The sequence below is a fragment of the Symphalangus syndactylus genome, chromosome 13, assembly GCF_028878055.3.
Source record: "Symphalangus syndactylus isolate Jambi chromosome 13, NHGRI_mSymSyn1-v2.1_pri, whole genome shotgun sequence".
Taxonomy (NCBI): Eukaryota; Metazoa; Chordata; class Mammalia; order Primates; family Hylobatidae; genus Symphalangus; species Symphalangus syndactylus.
This window is the reverse complement of record NC_072435.2, coordinates 26,550,023-26,572,784: the sequence shown is the minus strand read 5'-3', so window position 1 is coordinate 26,572,784 and position 22,762 is coordinate 26,550,023. Positions and strand designations below refer to the sequence as shown.

Sequence of the window (22,762 nt, the reverse complement as noted above, 5' to 3'; positions counted from 1 at the left end):
TCACTTGAGCCCAGGAGTTTGAGGCTGCAGTGAGCTGTGACCACACCACTACACCCCAGACTGGGGAAGGGAGAGAGATCCTGTCAAAAAAAAAAAAAACCCTCTTGAAAAATGAGATTAGATGAGCTTCTTGAGTTGGTGAACACATAGAGGTGCCGGAAGGCTGAGTGCCTGAAAAGATGGAAGCTCCATGTACCACCCCAACCTGTCCCTTGCTATATACTTGCCCTATGCATCTATTTTGACTGTTTTTGAGCTGTATTCTTTTCTCCTTTTTTTTTGAGACAGAGTCTCAGTCTGTTGCCCGGGCTCAGAGTACAGTGGCATGATCTCGGCTGACTACGACCTCTTCTTCCTGGGTTCAAATGATTCTCGTGCCTCAGCCTCCTCAGTAGCTGGAATTACTGGCATGTGCCACTACACCCAGTTAATTTTTGTATTTTTAGTAGAGACAGGGTTTTGCCACATTGGCCAGACTGGTCTCCAAATCCTGGCCTCAAGTGATGCGCCAGCCTCAGACTCTCAAAGTGCTGGGATTACTGGCGTGAACCACCATGCCTGGCCTAAGCTGTACTCTTTAGAATAAACCAGTAAATGAAAGCAAAGTGATTTATTGTGTTCTGCGTGCCATTCTAGCAAATTACAAACCTGATGAGGGGGTCACAGGAACCCCTGATTTATAGCCCATCAGTTAGAAGTACAGGTGGCCACATGGGACTTGGATTGGTATCCGAAGTGAAGACAGTCTTGTGGGAGTGAGACCTTTAACTTGTGCGATCTGACGCTAGCTCCAGTTAGACAGCATCAGAAGTGAATTTAATTGTAGAATAGACAGTGGTGTCTCCAGAGAATTGGAGAATTGCTGTTTGGAAAAAAGCCCACACATATGCTGTTAGAAGTATGTGTGTAAATAGAGAAGTGAGTTTTTGCTTAACCATGCATCTTTGTTGTTTATTGTTTTCCTCTCATTTTTTCACCTCGGTAATTTTTTGTTTCTTTTCCCTGAATCTCTGAAGAAGAAAGGGCCTGGACTCTCATATTCCTTGACCCTTGTTATTTGGAGGGATGAACTCCGGTCTCCCACAGAAGGTTAGAGGTGAAGGAACATTCAGACACATAGGTTTCTAAGATGAGTAGTTTGATGACGTCTCCAAGGTGTCTTCTGGGAATGGTAAGAAACCCTGAGTTTCTGTCACTGGATCGATTCCAGCTCCGTTGTCCTCTTGTCCTTCAGCAAAGTCTCTGCTGAAGCCTGTTATGTAAAAATCACAGGACACCATTGGTTTAAACTGAGCTACTGTACTACACTCAACAAACAAAACCAAAATAGAGTCACTCATACTAAAGTTCTATGTCACCAAACCAAAAACTAAGTTGTTTATCTGGCTTTCCAAGAAATCATAAAGAGAGATAGAGAGAAAAGATAGACAAATTCCCAAACAGGTCACTTTCAGTAGCCATGAAAATGCCTCTGCTTTAATCCTTACAAAAGAAGTAACATAAGCAACCATGTCAGTCAATCTGTTTTGTTTTTCTTTTTTTAATTATTGTTTCCCTATTCCCACTGTACGGAAAAAGCAACTTTGAAATGACCATCCAGCTTTTTTTTCTTTGTTTCTGCTTTCTTTAGCCCTCCTCTCCCTATAATATCAAACTTCTCTGTTCTACTCATTAATAGATGCGTTCTATTTTGAGGGATGAGGTGTTGTCTGATTCTAGAATTACAAATAAAGCCAATAAAAACTTTACACTAATTAGTTGTAATTTTGTCTTTTGACAAATCCTTGGAGCTTGTGTTGCTCGACAGGAAGCCAAGAACTGGCCACAAGGAAAAGAACTCACCTGGTGGTAAGTCAGGGTCTGGCAATTTAAAAATTATTGTTGGAATGCCTGCTCTATGACAGACATTTCCTAAACTCTGGAGCAGGGCTGTGCAATGAAGTATCTACTTGCCAAATGCAGCTTTTGAGTGCTTGCTATTTTTCTCATTTAACCTTAAGTGTGCTATAAATATAAAATGTACTTCATGTCTTCTAAGACTTAGTATGAAAAAAGAATGCCATTTATCTCATTAATAATTTTTATTCTGATTAAATGTTCCAATGATATCCTTTTTGATATGTAGGATTCAAGAAAATATATTATTGGTGTTAATTTCCAAAATGTTTCCTACTCTGTTTACACATGGCTACTTGAAAACTATAAGACACAAATGTGGCCTGTGTTTACAGATCACATTATGTTTCTATTGGACAGTGCTATGCTAGAGACATAGCACTGAAAGAAGGTGCTACTTGTGGAGTTTGTATATCAGTGCCTAAAGTTTTACGATAGAAAATAAGTGAATGGACAAATAAGAAAAGCATCTGGTGAGATAGGCTGGACCTGGGGCAGCTGTTTTGCAAATGGGTCAAGAGGACATCTCCGAGGACAAGATATTTAAGCTAAAATATAAATATTCAGAAAGAGCCAGGTGTGGAAAGCTCCAGAGGAAGATCAGAGTAGGCAGAAGGAAGAGAGAAAGCAAAAGCCCTGAAATGGCAAGAAGCTGGCATGGTCAAGGAATCAAGGAGTCCACCATGGGTCCAGCACAGTGTGTCAGGTGAGAGTGCAGAGATGAGGTCTGGGGATACACAAGACAAATCCCAGGGTGCTTGAGAAGTGTGAGTCAGAAATGTGGAAGCCATAGAAGAGTGCTGAGAAGAATAACAGCATTGTCTTATTTTTCCTTTTGAAATATAATTTGTCTGTGTCTGGATTTTAGGAGAGGGAATAGCAGGACCAGGAACAAGCTATCTGCAAAGTTTGTACAAATATCCAAGCCTGACAGGGCCATGAACATGGGTAGTGGAGATGGAGATGGCTCTGGCTGTGCATTCAGCATCTTCTGTAGATATAATCAATAGGACTTGGATTGTATTGGGTGGTAAGGAAAATGAAAGGTGAGTTCTACATTTAGAGCTTTAATAACTGAATATTTAAACTCCAAATAGATACAGAATATTGGAAGAACGGCAGGTTTGGGAGGAAGGGACAAACAACAGTTTAGTTTGGGCAATGTTGGGTTTGGAGTGTCTATGGGACTCTCATGGGGAGATATCAAGAAGTCAGTTGGTTAAATGAGACTAGAGCTCCAGGGGAGGCCAGTGCTAATAATTCAGATGAGAGAATAGCATGGTACTTTAAGCTGTGATACTGAATGATATCACCTACAGAATGTGGGACACCCTAAATTTAGAGACATTTAGAGCAGAAAACACCAGTAAATTGGACTGAAAAGAGGTGGCCAGTTGAGCTGTAAAGACAACCAAGAGTGGATTGTGTGTACATCTTATCATCTTATGATATGGAAAAAAATGTGCTTGAAGTAGAAGAAAGAGATCCAGTGGTTCCTATGTCACTGGAACATCAAGATAAAAACTGAGAAAGGTCCACTGGATTTGGTAGTCTGGAGGTCATGTGTGTCCTTAGGAGAGTGCATTAGCTGGAGTGCTAAGGACTCAAGTCAATATGGAATGGATTCAGCGGAATAGGTGAGGTGAGAAAAAAAAGCAAGCAATTAGAGACAACCATTTCTAAAGTTTGGCTAGGAATTCTCTTTACAGAAAACACTTCTCTTAAAGAAATCGGGTTGAAGCTTGGAAAGAAATATGGGCCAAGATTGGTTTGTTTTTAAAGGGAAGGGATAGATTAATGTTTACTTGGTAACAAGAAGGATCTAGTAGAAATAAAATCTCGAGGGTTTCTTTTTAGCAGAAAGCAGAAGGACAAATACCAGCTCTTGGGAAGACGAGAGACAGTGGGAAGGAAAGCAAATGTAAAGAGGGAAGTCACTGGGAAAAAGAACTCTTCATTCACAATAGCAAGGGCAGGTAAATTGAGGGTTAGGAAAGAAAAGGCTAAAAAATGCACATCTAATTGTTACAATTTTCTCATTAAAATATCAGCCAAGGCCATCAGCTGAGAGTGGAATAGTAGAGGAAGTTGGTTAGTTTGAGGAGAAAGCAGAAGGGCTGAATGTTATTTTAATGCATCAGAAATTACACGTGCTGGAGAAGCACAGATGCTAACAAGGAAGTGCTGAGTTTCCATTTGAAATCTGTAATCATACATCCAGTTGTGCCTCTCAATAACTGTGACATTGAACAAGTCACTTCCCCTTTCTGAGCCATGGTTTCCTATGGCTTATACAAGAACGATATTCGTCCCAAAGCAAGGATGTTGTAATTAGAAATAATAAAATACACATTGGTTGACACACATTGGGATTGCACCAAATAGCAGCCCTCATAATCAGTATAGGTATCATCTCCGGTTCACGGTTCTCTTCCCCACTTTATAAGTAGGGTGGATGCAAAATTTTACAACATTGTCTTGTTGGCCTGTCCCCACCTGTCACTGCACATTCATCTTTTCCTCTTGTGTCAACATTTCCAAATGACTTAGAGATTATTGATACATCATACTGTCTGAATGTCTTCTAGGATATTTGGAGAGTGGGTAGAGAAAATCTGAGTCTGTTGAGGAACTAGGGAATGGGAGAGGGTTAACCATACAATTCTGTTGAAATCAGTCTGGTTGAGCTCCAACCCTGGTTCTACCCCTTTCTGACTGGGGGCTTTAAATAATTAACGTAACCAATATAAGTGAACTTCCTCATCTGTACAATGGTTATACTAATTAAAACTAAGATTAGTCAATATTCACCATGTCTCAGGGTGTGCTCAGTGCTTACACATATTAACACATCTCATCCACAGAGGCTGTGAGAGCAGTTGTTAGGGTTAAAGGAGAAGCTCTTGGCATGTGAGTAATGTTCATAAGTAGTAGCCACTATTGCTATGAGCATTGTTCTTGTCCTGACCTTGGGCTTCATAAGGCATGACCCAGGATTGAGCCCCATGACACTGCACACAGCCTGGTGAGGACCAAGAGTTCCCATTTGTCACAGACACTCAGTCTAGCCTAGAAGATTTCCATGTCCAGTCTCACTTAATCCTCACCTGAAAGTTAGACTTCACCACAAAACTGTCCTTGTTCTGCAGGGGAGAAAAGTGAGGCTCAAAGAGATGTCACTAACCAAGAACCCATATTGGCGAGGTGCCAAAGATAAGAGTAGCGATCTAACTGACCCCAAAGCCCAGTGCTCTTTATTCTGTAACAGTGATGCTCAACTGGGGGGAATTTTGCCTCCCACGGGACCTTTGACAATGTCTGTAGACACTTTCAGTTGTCACTCCTGAAGGGGGAGTTGCTACTAGCATCAGTGGATAGAGGCCAGGGGTGCTGCTAAATATCCTACTGTGTACAGAACAGTCCCCCACAACAAAGAATTATGCAGCCCCAATTGTCAGTAGTGCCAAGGTTGAGAAACCTCGAGCTACATTAAACAATGTCCCATGAAAGACCTCAGTGAAAGCGACTGGTAATGACAGGAAGAAAAGAAGGAAGAGAGAAAGGGAAAGGAGGAAAAAACCATGATACTAGGGTATGACCATATGCTGGAAATCTTTGGGGAACTCCTTTCAAATGCAGCACTTTAGAGCTGCAATGGTAGTGGCTCTAAAGTTGCTCATCCTGAATTTCAAATCTTGCTGCCTCCACTGACCGCTGGACATGATGCTGAAAAAAAACCTACAAAAACCCCGAGGCCATGAATTCCCTCTGGTACAAAAAGGGGTAATGATGGCTGCCCACAATGTTATTATGAGTATTATATGTGAACAAGTGCTAGATAATTGCTGTTACTTTTAGAGAGGCTGGATAGCCCAGGGTGGGAAGAGTCTCTAATTTTCCTGGCCATAAAAATCACTGTATCTTTTACACAGAGAGATTCTAGAGTTGGGTTCATGAATATGCATTTTAACAAATACCTTGGATGTTTCTGATACAGCCCACAGACCACAGTATAAGCAAATTTGGTCAAGTGGCAAAGACAAAAGGGACACAGAGACCTTTGGGTTGAGTTGGATGCAACAGCTTCCCCTGTGACCTGGTGCAGAGGCAGGGACTGTAATTTTGTGATTCTGTTTTTAAAAGCAAGGAAACAGATCCCAGAAAGATGCCAGGATATCTTCCTATAGTGTTATTGCCCAGAATTTAGTCATGTTTCCACGAATAAAGCAATCCGTTGCAAGGCAAAAGGAATTCTAGTTAGAACAAATTAGAAAATCAAGATATGCCCGCAAAGATGGAGAAGGGATACCTTCCCCCACAGAGTGAGTAATTGAACAAAATTGGGATTTGATTTGCAGAGAAGAAACGAGGAACAGTTATTTGTGGGGGGAGGGGGCACCACCAGCAATATCTGTCAGAACTGTTGCATAGAGAAAGGGCTTAGAAGTCAGACTAAGCTAAATTAAAGATCTTTGTCTACTGTTTCCTACTTAAGTGACCAGCAGATTTCACAATTGCTCTCAACATTGAGTCATTCCTGTGGAAACTACAAACAATAAATATTACAGAGCTATTATGTAGACCAAACTACAACCCATATGTAGCAATTAACACAGTGAATAGTCTCTGATAAGAACCCTACAAATACTAGCTAAATATTCATGCTCATTCTGTTTATCCCACGGACCTTGAAGATATACAATGAATGCTAATTCACTGCATCCCAAACAGGCAACTTTATATCAAGAAGGGACAATGAAAAGCAGAAGGGAGAAGTAAATATAGGGCCCCCTTTGTTGACTTCATCTAGCACAGAATCTATAGGATGTAATGTATTTCTGCTCTTTTTTGTGTGGGGGGGGAATGGAATCTCACTCTGACACCCAGACTGAAGAGCAGTGGCACGATCTTGGCTCACTGCAACCTCCGCCTCCCAGGTTCAAGCAATTCTTCTGCCTCAGCCTCCTAAGTAGCTGGAGTTACAGGCTCTTGCCACCACACCTGGCTAATTTTTGCATTTTTAGTAGAGACGGAGTTTCACCATGTTGGCCAGGCCAGTCTCCAACTCTTGACCTCAAGTGATCCACTCTCCTCAACCTCCTAAAGTGCTGGGGTTACAGGCATGAGTCACCACGCCTGGCCTATAGCACGTAATATAGGTCTACATATTACAAGTAATGGTTCAAAATCCTCTTCAGCTAACTCAACCCAAACCCTAAAACTTCAAATTAAATATCAACTAAAAAATAGGTCAAGGGTCCTCACAGTGGGAGGGACAGGAGCTGGGAGACTGGGAGAGCATGGGGCCAAAAGAAGTTGCAGAGCTTGCCAGCATGTTTGCATTGAGTGATGGAGGCCACAGATGTGAACCTTCTGACTCTGAGTCTTGTGCCTTCCTCACGACGCTGAAGCTGCCTATGCTCAATTTTCCATTGTCCATACACTCTCAGTTCAGTATTTCTACTGGTGGACAGAGCCCTTTAATCTTCTTGGTAATCAGCTTGATAGGTGGAATGCATATTAATAATGATGAGAATATACAGAACTATCCTTTCCCAAAGGAACTCCGAGAGAGTGCCAATTTTACGTTATAACCATTCACAAGGCTCACTGGGGTGGGTCTCCTGGTAAGAGGAGGAGCTATAGTGGAAGTTAATCAATAGTTGTATTGTAAGATGGTGCCACAGCTGAGAAATGGCCATTGCTGAAATGTTTCAGGTGTGGGAAGATGGAAACCGACTTCTCCGTTCCTCTGAATGAATCTAAGGAGGTGCTCCCTGAGCCTGCTGGCCACACCGTTCTGTGGATCTTCTCATTGCTAGTCCACGGAGTCACCTTTGTCTTCGGGGTCCTGGGCAACGGGCTTGTGATCTGGGTGGCCGGATTCCGGATGACACGCACAGTAAGCACCATCTGTTACCTGAACCTGGCCCTAGCTGACTTCTCTTTCAGTGCCGTCCTACCATTCCGAATGGTCTCAGTCGCCATGAGAGAAAAATGGCCTTTTGGCTCATTCCTATGTAAGTTAGTTCATGGCATGATAGACATCAACCTGTTTGTCAGTGTCTACCTGATCACCATCATTGCTCTGGACCGCTGTATTTGTGTCCTGCATCCAGCCTGGGCCCAGAAGCATCGCACCATGAGTCTGGCCAAGAGGGTGATCATGGGACTCTGGATTCTCGCCATAGTCCTTACCTTACCAAATTTCATCTTCTGGACTACAATAAGTACTGAGAACGGGGACACATACTGTATTTTAAACTTTCCACTCTGGGGTGACACTGTTGTAGAGAGGTTGAACATGTTCATTACCATGGCCAAGGTCTTTCTGACCCTCAACTTCATTATTGGCTTCAGCATGCCTATGTCCATCATCACAGTCTGCTATGGGATCATCACTGCCAAAATTCACAGAAAGCGCATGATTAAATCCAGCCATCCCTTACGTGTCTTTGCTGCTGTGGTGGCTTCTTTCTTCATCTGTTGGTTCCCTTATGAACTAATTGGCATTCTAATGGCAGTCTGGCTCAAAGAGATGTTGTTAAATGGCAAATACAAAATCATTCTTGTCCTGGTTCACCCAACAAGCTCCTTGGCCTTTTTTAACAGCTGCCTCAACCCAATTCTCTACGTCTTTATGGGTCGTAACTTCCAAGAAAGACTGATTCGCTCCTTGCCCACTAGTTTGGAGAGGGCCCTGACTGAGGTCCCTGACTCAGCCCAGACCAGCAACACAGACACCAATTCTGCTTCACCTCCTGAGGAGACGGAGTTACAAGCAATGTGAGGTCGGGGATATTTTTGGGCTCTGTCTCTTTCTACCCTGCCTTAAGCAGAAAAAAAAATTCTGACAGTGTTTTTCTTCCTCTTTCATACCACCACCACCACCACCACCACCACCACAATCATCAACATAAAAGAAGTCTGTACCAAATGTGTAGCGGGTTTTCCCCACAACCAAGCAATAGACACCAGCTGGGTGTCCTACAATTAAATTCCAACACTATCTACCTGGAGCTACTGTCAGATCCCACAGGTTTAAAGGCTCATTCCCCAAGTCTGCTCCTCCAGTTGAGACACAAGTCACAAATCCAGGCTTCTGAAACTTCGGACCAACCAGCTTCAATCAGGGTTCCCACTACCCCCTCTTTGGGGGTAGAGTGGCTCATGGAACTCAGAGAAACATTTATTTCAGCTTGCTGGTTTATTATAAAATCAAGGTTTATTATAAAAGATACTATAAAGGATACAGATGAAGAGACACATAGGGCAAGGTACAGGGTTCCATGTCCTCCCTGAGTGCATCACCCTCCGGCAACCTCCGTGTGTTCACCTCTCATGAAGCTCTCCAAATCCAGTCCTCTTGGGTTTTTATGGAAGCTTCATGATGTCAGCATTCTTTCCTCCAGTATATAGGATGGGACCCTTTCTGGGGAGGGTCTGAAGACCCACAATTAGAAAGGTGAGGGAAGATTAGAGTCCTGCTTTGGGGTAGATGAAAGGAAAGGAGAGAGATTCTGTTTCCTGAGGCTTAACACACCCAACATTACAACAAAGGACTGTAGCAAGGGCTATGGGAGTTCTGAAGCAGAAATCATGGGCCAAAACCAACACACATCTTAATACCAGATACCCTAATCCCAGTCCTAACTTCATTTAACCTTGGTGACACTGAGTCATTCCAGGATGAGTGGCTCAAGTATTTCCTCAGGGAAAATACTTCCGTGGCCCCTAATTTGAGGGTAAGAAGTAGATAATGAGGCCACTGTGGGTGTTATTTTTTCATGTCTGGACCTCAGCCTATATCCTGGCTGAGGATATAGTGGAAGTGGGAAAAGAGTACAAGAGAAGAGACAAAGTGGGGAGATTTGTAAGGCTTAGATGAGATAGTGTTTTTTAAGAAAAAGCTTTATCTTACCATTAAGTAAAATGTTTGCCATAGGTTTTCTGGGGCTTTCTCTTTTTAAAGTCAGACTGTTGAAGGTTTCTTCTATTCTTATTTGTTAAGAGTTTTCTTTTATTGTTTAAATCATGAATGAATGTTGAATTTTATTAAATGCAGTTTCTGTAAATATTAACATGATCATATTATTTTTATTCTTTCATTTACATCATTATAAATTAGATTAAGTTTTCAGTGTTAAGCTACCCTTGCATTTCTGAAATAAACCACGCTTGCTCATGATGGTTTTTGAACATTTATAATCTGTCTCACAGATTTGTTTAGAATTTCTGTATTTATGTTTATGTAGAGATGGCTCTGTTATTTCACTTTTCTCTACTGTCCTTGTTAGCTTTTACATAAAACTTATGTTTTCCTGAAAGGAGTTTGGAAGTGATTTTCTGATTCTATCCTCGGGTATTATATCTTTGTTAAACATTTAGAAAAATTTGCTAGTGAAGCCAACTGGATCTTGGGTTTGCTTTTTGGGAAGGCTTTTAAATATAGGTTCAATTTCTCTAACAATTATTAGACCTGGCAGTTTTCTTTTTCACATTGTTCACTTTTGGTAAGCTGTGATTTTCAAATTCAAGGAATTTGGCCATTTCATCCCAATTACCAAACTTATGTAATCACCCAGTGGGCTCTTCCTGCCTGCTGCATAGACAAAACCAGTTTACTGAGACTGTGGTATTGCCGTAAAGAAAGAGTTTAATTAACATGATGCTGGCGACATGGATGAACTGGAGTTATCAGTCAAATCAGTTTCCCTGAAGGCTGAGAGGTTATGGTTTTTCAAAGATAGTTTAGTGGGCAGGGGACTAGGGAATGGGTGCTGCTGACTGGTTGGGAAGGCAATCATAGGAGAGTGGAAAGTGGTCTTCATGCACTGAGTCTGCCTTGGAGTGAGGGGGTCACAGGACCACTTGAGTCAGGAGTCATGAGCCCTGGTGGGGTCAGTCAGTTGCTAGAATGCAAGTCTGAAAAACATCTCAAAAGACTAATCCTAGGTTCTACAATAGAGGTGTTACCTATAGAAGTGATTGGGGAAGTCACAAATCTTGGTCTTTACTGCCCAGGTGTCTCTGGCCACATGACATCTGGCAATAAAGGATTATAGAAACAATAATCCTACATTTTAGCAGAATTCAGACTCCTTGAATAATCCTAATCTTAGGGCCTTTCATTATTTTTCAGTCTCAGACCCAGGGGGGTGTTAGTTAGGGAAGGCCTACTATCATCCTTGCTTCCATGTTAAACTACAAACTAAATTCTTCCCCTGGTTATCTTAGCTTACACCCAGGAGTGAACAAAGACAGACAACCTTTGAGGCTAGAGGCAGGAAGGAGTCAGCCATGTTAGATTTCTCTCACTGTCTAAATTTTTGCAAATGTGGTTTCACTTATTGGCATGAAACAGTATAATAACTGTATGGTACTTGATATGTTTCTCTCAAGTAATGAGAATGTAAGCTATCTGAGGGCAGGTATTTTGTTCTATATTGTTTGCTGACAGATCCCAATCCCCTGCAAATAAGATAGTGTCTGATATGTGATAGGCACTCAATAAATGTTTACAGCATTGATAAACAATAATATCACTTAATGTCCAGTCAAAATTATCTCCAGCCCTGATAATATGAATCAGGTCAGGTCTAGTAAATTCCCATCCTCATGTCCACAGTATTTGTAAATTCCCAGCTGGCTTACATTTTCGTGAACATTTCTGATTTTGAGTTTCTGCTTAAGTAAACTACTCTGGTTAACCATTGTCTAAAGACTTCATATGTAAATAAATAACTCGTAACTCAGCCTTTTACCTTGCTTTCTGCACATAAACACTCAGAAATTGTCAATTCTGTATTGTGAACATACTTTCCTGATGCACTGGCAAAAGACACCACCCAACATGAATATCAGGCAATCCTGTTATCAACGTTCTCACTCACTCCACTGCTTTACTCAGTTGATTTTCTTCTCCTTTTCCCTTCTGTCTCTCCTAAAGTTATTTGCGTTTCCAAGGGAGAGCAGCTTGCGCATTTCATTTGCACGTTTGACTCCTATAAATGCTTTAGAGTTCCCAGGAGGTGTATATTATTAAATGCTCAACCAAGGTGTAGCCATAGAAAATAAGGAACAAGGCTTGGCATGATGGCTGACTCCAGCAATCCCAGCACTTTGGGAGGCTGAGGTGAGTGGATCATTTGAGGTCAAGAGTTCTAGACCAGCCTGGCCAACATGTTGAAACCCTGTCTCTGCTAAAAATACAAAAATTATCTGGGCATGGTGGTGTGCACCTATAATCCCAGCTACTTGGAAGACTGAGGAAGTAGAATTGTTTGAACCTGGGAGGCGAAGGTTGCAATGAGCTGAGAATGTGCCACTGCACACTAGCCTAGGAGACAGAGAAAGATTCCATCTCAAAAAAAAAAAAAAAAGAAAGAAAAAGAAAGAAAATAAAAAGGCACAAGGACAAAATCTAGATAGGAGAGCCGGGACTTCCAGATGGGCTAATTAAGAGACTTGCTCCACTGCCAAGGCAGGGGATTCTTACTATTCCTTCCCACTGGCCTTGGTTAATTGCAGTAGAACAGTGCCTGCTACATCCTCTCCATTTTTCTTTTCCTCTTTAGGAGTTTTCATTGTGGAGTCTTAATTCCCATTGCATTAAGATATATTGTGGGTTCAGGAAACTGAGATTTTTTTTTTTTTTAAGTTATGGGACAGTTACCACAAAGAAATACTTCCCAATGTATGTCCATGTGGATGGCTCACTAACTTCCTATGTCAGGCCTGGTCGGTCTGGGACAGCACTACTGCTTGCTGGTTTTAGATTTTGCTGCTTTGTGCAATTTGGTAGTGCTGTTGTCAGGTGTTGCCTTGGGGACTCTCCAGAAACTCTGGTGAATATAGACGGCTCTCTGAGCCTTCAGGCTCCTCTGCAGCTCCTGGAGGGCAGGTTTCGTTGTAATGAGGATGTTTCGCTATGAATAGTAGTCACTCTTTCTTCATCAGGCCCCTGGTGACAGGCCACTACTTGAGGGCATGTTGTCCCTTGAGCTATATATGCTGCTCTTGTTACATGAGGTCTTGGTAGTCGTCTGGCCTGTATTGGGTATAAGTTGCAAAGTCCTGCTCTCCAGCCAGAGTGAGCTGGCCAGTATGGTGAAACTCTACGCCCATCTCTGCCAGGGTCCGACCTGGCTGAATGACGGATGAACAAATGCACTCTGATACTGATATCCAGTGAAAAAGCAGGCTAGGGGACTGGGCAGCTCACAGACACCGAGGAGGGAGCTGTAAAGAGTCAGTAGCCATGGCCCCGACAAGCTGGCACTGTGGGCATTTATTCAGTACAGATTTAATGACAAAGGCCTGGAGTCAACACATCTTGCGGGTAATTAACATTGTCACCCCCAACAACCCAAGACACCAGTCCTGTGCACAGATGATTAAAGACCAGGTTCTGAGGCCTAAGTAAACTAACTTATCTAGATCAATTCCTTTACACTTCCTTATTATCCACTCTGAGAAAATTCAGCTGCCTTCGGCCAAATCCTGTTCTGAAGCTATGCAAATCCCAGGCCTTCTGAGAAGGTTTGCGTCCTTTTCCTATAATTTATCTTACAACCTTTCCCACCATCCTGACCGATCTCCTACACATCTCACTGATGAGAGCCACAGGATACCAGGCTCCTGGGTAGCAGCAATTCCCTCATAGTGAAGTCAGAAAAGATGATAAAATGCTGGCCTTCAGTGTGTTGATAAAGGAGAGCCAGGATGAAAGGATCAAGTCACCTAAGCCTAACCTGTGATACGGCAACTGCAGGAGTCCCCTTGGCAATTTGCAAGAGCAAGTGCTGCTGAGGCCAGTGCCCCCTTGGTTGCTGCGTTCCTTGCTGCTATCACTCCTTGTCCCCACCAGCCACTCAGAGGTCAAGTGGGGTACCTTCAAAAGAGAAACAACTGCCCACAAGGCCAGTGCAAATGGAGCTCACCCGCAGATGTTTTAGTAACAATTTGTAATGTCAAAACAACAGGATGCCAAACCCAAGGTCATCTAGATTTTCTCCTGTTATCTTCTAGGAGTTTCATAATTTTGTCTTTTACATTTAGGTCTGTGATCCATTTTGAGTCCTATTTATCTGGTGGAAAACTGACTGACACAGCATATGCTTCTAGTGTTTAAAAAAAAAAAGAGTAAAGATGAAGCATTAACTAATAGAAATTAGTAGAAATTGAGTGGAAGAAATGAAAATGGTCTCTCCTTCTGTCTTCTTTATCAACAAATTTTCTTTTTGTGTTTTTGCCATCAGCATATACATCTGTTCTCTAATCTACTAACTGAAAACATAAAAACCTTTTGTATCACACATGTCCTCCTGAACTTTACAACCAATTTCTCTGCTCTCCTTGACAGCAAACTCAAGGGTCACTTCCAGTTTCTTTCTCTACTTCCTCATTTCACATTTTCTCCAGAACTCATTCTAAATGGGTTCATGTCCTGATTACTGCAGTGGGACTACTCTTATCAAGGACAACAGTGACATCCATTGCCGTGTTACTGCACTGCAGGTTCAGACATTTGGTGCTTGCCTATGAATTCAATGGAGTAAATCTGTCATATATGCTTATCTGATAATGATGGGAATCTTAGGCCCGTAAGCATATATGACTCAGTTGTCCACACCCTTTTATTTTAAAATATATAATTCTCTTGGTGACATCACATTTGTTTGGTTTTCTTCCTACCTCAGTGATTTATCTTTCTCAATCTCCTTGACTGGCTCTTTTCTGACTTTTAAATGTTGGTGTACCCGAGGACTCAATTCTAGACCCCCCTCATCTATTTGCATCAATGCAGTCATCCTAGGTAATGTGTTCCTATAACTTGAAATCCCATCTGTACATAAATGACTCCCCCTAAAAATCCATCATAATCCACAGCTTCTCTTCAGGACTCCAGACTGGTATCTACCTCCCTCCTCTGCATTTCCACTTAAAAACCTATGGGGCATTATCAAAGTAAAACCACCAATTTGATTCCCCCTAAAACAGTTGCTTGCCAAATCTTCTACATTTCTTCCAAATTTAGGAAAAGTCATCACACTCTACCAAATGTCTTAAATCCCAAATATAAGTAATTATTGATTCTTTATTTTATTTATTTATTTTTCATGAGACGGAGTCTCACTCTGTTGTCCAGGTCGGAGTGCTGTGGCGCCATCTTGGCTCACTGCAACCTCCACCTCCCAGGTTCAAGCAATTATCCTGCCTCGGCCTCCTAAGTAGCTGGGGTTACAAGGTGCATGCTACCCTGCCTGGCTAATATTTGTATTTTTAGTAGAGATGGGGTTTCACCATATTGGCCAGGCTGGTCTCAAACTCCTGATCTCAAGTGATCCGCCTGCCTTGGCCTCCCAAAGTGCAAGGATTACAGGCATGAGCCACCGCACCCGGCCTATTGATTCTTTTAATCTAATCCATCACCATATCCCATTGACTCTGTCGAAAACATGGACCAAATCTGTGTGTTTCTTTCCTGTCCACTACCACCTGACTTCAAACCATCACCATCCAGACCACTACGATAGTTTCCTAATCTTTCTGCATTCACTCTTGCTCTATAGCAATCAGTTATTTACACAGCAGCCAGTTTTTTTTTTCTAATATAAATATGATCATGCCCGTCTCTTGATTAACACCCTCCAATAGCTTCCCATCATGCTAATAATAAAAACATCTGAATCCGCTATCTGATTCCCAAAGCCTCATATTATCTGGCTTTTGCCTGTCCTTCTGATGTTCTTCCTCAACAGTTTTTCTTTCATCGACTATGATGTAATTACACTAGTAATATCCTTATTTCTCAAACATACCAAATTCATTCTTGTCTCAGAATCTTTGTACTAACTGTTCTCCTGCTTGAAATATTCTTCCTCTTGAACTTTCATGTGACCAGTTCATGTAATTCTAATCTCAGCTTAAACGTAACCTCCTCAGAATATTTTTTTCTGAGTCCCTAAGATAACGTAGCCTCTCAGGCTTGGGAAGTGGTCAGGGCTGATGGTTTAGATTAACAGTTAGGGGTACAATATATTTTTTTCTTTTAGTTTTAGTTCACATCATAATTGTACATATTTAAGGGATACAGAGTGATATGTTGATACATGTATACAATGTGTATAATAGTCAAATCAGGGTAATTAGCATATCCATCACCTAAAACATTTATCATTTCTTTGTGTGGCGAAGATTCAAAATCCTCTCCTCTAGCTTTTCGAAAACACATAATAAATTTTTTTTTCTAGCCACTTATGTAGCTAGCAAAAATAGTACTGGATGGAGTAGGGGCAGGGTCTTGCTCTGTCACCCCCAGGCTGGAGTGCAGTAGTGGCACAATCATAGCTCACTGCAGCCTTAAAACCCTGGGCTCAAGCGATCTTCCACCTCAGCCTCTGGAGTAGCTGAGGCATGTGCAGCCACACTCCTTTTATTTATTTATTTATTTTGTAGAAACAAGGTCACACTATGTTGCCCAGGCAAACTCCTGGCCTCAAGATACAGAGAATTAAAAAGCACAATCAAGTAACCTAACTGACATTTATAAACCATTTCTTGCACCTAAGAGTAGGATATTTCACATAATGTGCAATATAATTCTTTTCAAGTGCTGGGTTATAAAATAAGTTTCAATAAAAATCTAAGGCTTTAAATTATACTAAGTATATTCCATGACCATAATCTATCAAATTAAAAACCAGCAATAATAACATAACTAGCAAATGCCTAAATCTTTGGAAACTAAACAACATATATATAAATAACCCATGGGCCAAATAAATCTTCATGAAGATTAGAAAATATTTTGAACTGAAGGATAAGAGGAGTACATTTCAAATTTTGTGATTTAAAGCTAAAGGCAGTGTGCATAGGATTTTTTTTTTTAAGACAGGGTCTTGCTCTGTCACTCAAGCTGCAGTGAAGTGGCAGAATCACGGCTCACTGCAGCTTCAACCTCTTGGGCTCAAGCAATCTTCCTGCCTCAGCCTCCTGAATGGCTGAGATTATAGGCACTCACCACCACATCTGGCTAATTTTTAAATTTTTTGTAGAGGTGGGGTCTTGTTATGTTGTCCAGACTGCTCTTGAACTGCTGGCCTCAAGCAATCATCCAACCTGAGCCTCCCTTACAGGGGAATTTTTACCTTAAGTGTTTTTATTAGAGAATAAGTGTGTGAACTCAATGATCTAAGTTTACACTTCAAGAAGCTAGAAAAATATCAAATTAAATCTAAAGAAAATATAAGAAAGTACCTTTTAAAAGTGGAAATAAATGAAATAGAGGTCAATAGAAGAGGAAATATTAAAGTTATGTTAAGATATCAATAAAATGGATAAGTTTCTAGCAATACTAATCAAGAAAAAAGAGAAAATACAAATGACCAATCTTAGGAATGAAAAAAGGAACATTATTACAGAGACTAAACACACTAAAATGATATTACAAATCACTTTATACCATTATATTTGACAATTTAGATGAAATGGACAAATTCCTTGAAAAGCACACATATGAAACTGTAATAAAAAGAATTAGAAAATCTAAATAGTCCAATACCTAGTAAAGAAATTGAATTTCTAATCAATACCCATTAAAAACAAAAAAAAAACTTCAGGCCTGCATTGTTTCACCTGTGAATTCTACTGAATATTTAAGAAAGAAGTAACAACAGTCTTACAAGAAACACTTCCAAAAGACAGGGAAAAAAGGATCACTTACTAGTTTACTTTTAAATACATCTGTTCAATACAAAAATTGTGCTTGAAGAATAAAATGATTTTTATGAAGTTAAAATTAATATTAATTCATTTTTTATTTTAACCAATATTTCAGAAAAGTTGTGTTTTCATTGACATGGCCAGACATAACTGAAATTAGTATCTTTTTTTTTTGAGACAGAGTCTTGCTCTGTTCCCCAGGCTGGAGTGCAATGGCATGATCTCGGCTCACTGCAACCTCCACCTCCCTGGTTCAAGCAATTCTCCTGTCTCAGCCTCTTGCGTAGCTTGAATCACAGATGCCCGCTACCACACCGAGCTAATTTTTGTATTTTTAGTAGAGATGGGGTTTCACCATGTTGGTCAGGCTGGTCTTGAACTACTGACCTCAGGTGATCCACCTGCCTTGGCCTCCCAAAGTGCTGGGATTACAGGCGTGAGCCACTGCACCCGACCTTGAAATCAATATCTTAAGTAATGTTTGCATCATGCAATTTTAAAGTGACACACACTTTACACATTAGTGGTTTTAAAAAGTTTTTCTCACATTGATGTCACGGCAATAAATGGAAGAAAAAAATACCTAGTTCTTGAAAACAATAATAAAAACCTTAGTTTCTAATGATTACCCATCATGTGGAAATTTACAGTGAAACCAAAATGAAGCCAAGTCATTTAATTTCTACTCTTCAAAAATCTCTGTATGTAGTATTTCTGGAGTATCTGACTAGTATAATAAGGTTTTTTTGACTTTATTGTCAGACAATTCATTAAATCTTAAGGCGGTAAAAACAGTGTGAAATCATCATAAAATCTTACCGTTCAAATAAATTGTACTTATGTTTTACACTTTTTGAAATAGATATTCTGACGGGAGTAAGATAATATCTCATTGTGGTTTTGATTTGCATTTCTCTGACGATTTGTGATGTTTAGCTTTTTAAATGTACCTGTTGGTCATTTCTATGTCTTCTTCTGAAAAACGTCTATTCATGTCCTTTGCTCACGTTTTAATGGAATTACTGGTTCTGTTGTTGTTTCCACACGAACATTTTCAGATGAACATTCATTGAGATTTTATTCATAAAAGCCAAACCTGGAAGCAACTCAGATGTCTGTCAACTGTGGATACACTATAGCATATCTGTATGATGGAATGTTAGAGTTAAGGAATTGCTAATATATGCAACAACATTGTGAACAAAAGTTCTCTGAAAAGGGCTCGGTGCGGTAGCTCACGCCTGTAATACCAGCACTTTGGGAGGCTGAGGCGGGTGGATCACCTGAGGTCAGGAGTTCAAGACCAGCATAGGCAACATGGTGAAAACCAGTCTCTACTAAAAATACAAAAATTATCTGGGCGTGGTGGCGTGCACCTGTAATCCCAGCTGCTTGGGAGGCGGAGGCAGGAGAATTGCCTGAACCCGGGAGGAAGAGGTTGCAGTGAGCCTAGAGGGCGCCACTGCACCCCAGCCTGGGTGACAGAGTGAAACTCCGTCTCAAAAAAAAAAAAAAAAAAAAAAAAAAAAATTATCTGAAAAGGAATGTGGAGGAAACAGACTTTATTCCAGTGAACAGTTGCAAACTACAGAAACACAATCTTTGTTGTAAAATGAAGGTGTGTTCCAGGGAACAGAGGGAAGGCTCCGGTTTTAAAGCAAAAGTTTCTGCCCAGGTTCCCTATCACCTATGTTAATGCAAAGAAAGAGTGAAACTTACTTAGTTCTTATTGGTTGACACAGCTCAGTCCTGATTGGGTTGATACAGCTCAGCCCTGATTGGCCAGGGAAGGTGAACTCTGATTGGCTGCTTCAGGTGAGCTCTGATTGGTTGGTTTCCAAGCCCCAAAATTAAAAGCTGTGAGTTTTGAGGGGACTCAGAGTACATGTATAACCTCTAGACAGCAAATGGCTGGTAGGTTCTATTTTAAATTTAAGCCCAAGTAACCACACAGGATCCATCCCAAAAGATTGGCTCTTTCAAATTCACATTTGTTCACAACATGAATGTATCTCAAAAGCATTATGCTAAGTGCACAAAGTCAGACACAAAAAACTATCTCTTATATAATTCTATATGTATGAAGTTCTAGATTACAAATAACTATAGTAACAGAAATGAGGTGAGTGGCTGTCAGGGAACAGGAGGTGGGGAAAGGGGATCAATAATTGCAAAGGGTCACAAAAAACTTTGGAGTCAATATAAATATCTATTTTCAGATGATGGTGACGTGACAGTATTATTTATAGGCCATTTTCATTTATAAGTATAGCTATAAAAATCCTAAATAAAATATTAGCAAACCATATCCCAAAATATATAGAAAAATATTGTACTATGACTAAGTTGCATTCATTACAGAAGTGCAAAGGAACTGATTTATGCCAACCACCTGATTGAGCTTGGAGCCAGCTTCTTCCCCAGTCTTCAGATAAAAGCCCAGCCCAGATGACACCTTGGTTTAATTTTGGCCTTGAGATCCTATGCAGAACATTCAGCCAAACGCATTCAGATGCCTGACCTACAGAGCTATGAGCTAAAACATGAGTGTTATTTTACACTGCTAAATTTGTAGTAATTTCTACATAGCAACAGAGAACAAATACAAGTATTATAATACTATTTATAAAACTTAAAAATCTAAATATTGAGTTCTTTAGGTATCCACATATTAGTACATATTTCTACAAATCAAGGAAATCACATACACAATTCTAGATAGAAATTTTTAGCAGGGTGGAAGTATTGGAATGATTAGGCAAATACACGATTGATGCGAAGATGGGACAGAAATGAAAGACTTTGTCATTTGCATATAATCAAACATTACCTTTATTAAGCAAAAAGAGCCAATCGTTAAATATGCATTTAAATGTTTAATTAGAAACTAAATTATTCGTTGTGCACATGTACCCTAGAACTTAAAGTATAATAAAAAAATTTTTAAAAATAGCCATTCTCCCTAGTATAAGAGGGTAAAAAAAAAGAAACTAAATTATTATATTTATTATATAATTATATAAATATTTATATATAAGTATAAACATAAATATATATAAATTTATATTAAATTAAATAGAATTTAAAATTTAATTTAAAAGTTTAAATATGCATTTAACCTGACCTGCTTTATATATTTAAAAAAATGAATTATCCATACTATGCAGTTCAATTTAATAACATAGTACTAAAGATGAGTTTAGTATAGATGGTAAATTATAGATGCTTTTACTATTACTGCCTGGTTTTTTATTTACAAGCATGTAACAATTTTTGTAATAAATAATTGTTGTAAGGAGATCCTTATTTAAAAGCCTCAGAAATTTTCAAATATGTACTCAAAGATAAATTCATATAGGAAAATGAACTATATGAAAGCAGAAAAGGAAAAGTTAATTAGATAATTAAAATTCCCACAGAAAGGTACATATTTGAATAATAATAAAAGACCATTTCTCAATTATCTACTATAAACCAGGCACTTTGCTAGCATTTCAGGCACACCATTCCGATAATCTTCAAAAGAAATTTGCAAAGGAGATACCATAATTTTTTCTTAACAGTAAAACTTACAGCATTTCAATACCTTGCCCAAAGTCATGCAGACAGTAAATAGCAAAATCGGCATAAAGAATCAGGACTAAAATGTTATTTCAAAGGATTCATCAAGAAATAAATTATGTTAGCCAGGCGTGGTTGAGCATGCCTCTAGTCCTAGTTACTCAGGAGGCCGAGACAGGAGGATCACTTGAGCCCAGGAGGTTGAGGCTGCAGTAAGCTATGATCACCCCTCTGCACTCCAGCCTGGGTGACAGAGCAAGACTCTTTCTCTAATGATTAAACATAATAATAATAAGAAGAAATTACACACACATACCCATACACATGTACCAGGTATTTATGACACAATTTTAATAATTGCTGAATCTAGGTGATGGGTACACAGGTGACCACCATGTTGCTATTCCTTCAGTGTACTTGAAAGGTTTCAGTATGAAATGTTGGGAAATATCGTTGGGTACTTAGTACAGCATCCAAATCCCTGGCATCTGAAACAATGAAGTACCTCCTTCCCCGGCCCCTGCCATCACTGATAGCCATAATGGCCCCCAACTCCACATCGCTTGCTCGCTTTTCCTGGTTCCCCAGACACCGACTTCCACTCGACGCTGAGGACGCTCCAATCCGGACCACAGAAGCCCTCAGTGGCTAACCCCCAGCCTCAGATTCCACTGACCATTCCCCGAAGCCTTCTTACACCGCAAACCTCCACAAGTACCCCATGCTGGTCGCATCCGGTCAAGGACCCCAACAGCGCCGGGAAACTCACCCTACAGCTGGAGTCACACAAACATTCGCTTGAGGACTAGCAGGTTTCCGTAGCCTCTTCACTCATTGCCGTAGCCATGCTCTTGTGCAGACTCAGTAGCACCTTCGCGGTACACAAGATGTCTACAGACTTTGAAACCAAGCGTGCATATGGAAGCAGCAGGCTTGGAAGATGCTTCTTACAGACAGCTAGATGGCCATTTTCCGGCGACTAAATTCCATCGTGCTAGAAAGGAAAGAGGCAATGCAGCTGATCTTCTACCATCCTTTTCACCACCTCCCCAGCTGCTACCAGCAGCGTTGTGCATTCTCGGGAACAACATTCAGCGTTCTCACCTGTCTACTTCAAATCTAGCAACAGCCCCTAAGCCAATCACAGACAAGACCTAAGCAGAAGACGGCTGCACCTATTTTGCCCCATAGGCCCTTAAAGCAGCAGGTAAGGCGCAGCCATATTGGAAAAAGTTTTGGAATCTGTTGAACAAAGGCTAGGCAGTGGAGCAAGGAAGTGGGAGCAGGCAGAGGGTGGATTCTGGGAATGTGTTTGTTGAGGGAAGTCTTAGGAAACCAGAATTGGGTCTGGAGGAGCTCAGGTAGTAAGGGGGGAGCCACCTGGGTACATTTGGGTGTGGGATTGTGGAGAGAGACCTTGAGGGGTAAGAACTGGGCCAAAATGGTTGTGGAGCAGACACTGACAACCACAACCCATTCCAAGAGAGTATTAGTTGTACTTCAGAAAGATCACGTGTATTCTGAACGGTCATGTGAAATAGATGTAAAAGTCATGAAGAAATTATTAGCAATCAAATCT

The 22,762-nt window shown here is 40.6% G+C and overlaps 2 protein-coding genes across 3 annotated transcripts in view; one reads left to right on the top strand and one right to left on the bottom strand.

Moving 5' to 3' along the window:
* FPR1 (formyl peptide receptor 1) overlaps nt 1-22,135 on the bottom strand; it is a 92,304-nt gene extending 70,169 nt beyond the window's left edge. For both annotated transcript variants that reach the window (XR_010115230.1, XM_063615645.1), the window contains exons 1-2: nt 21,953-22,135; nt 649-1,252 (exon numbers count right to left, since the gene is read on the bottom strand). The gene's annotated coding sequence lies outside the window, so the exon portion shown is untranslated. The remainder of the gene's footprint in view (nt 1-648; nt 1,253-21,952) is intronic.
* Nucleotides 7,625-8,787, top strand: FPR3 (formyl peptide receptor 3). Its single transcript, XM_055238998.2, has one exon. It carries the CDS (start codon nt 7,625-7,627, stop codon nt 8,684-8,686), a length of 1,062 nt encoding a protein of 353 aa, XP_055094973.1. The 3' UTR covers nt 8,687-8,787.
* Nucleotides 22,136-22,762: the final 627 nt, after the last annotated feature.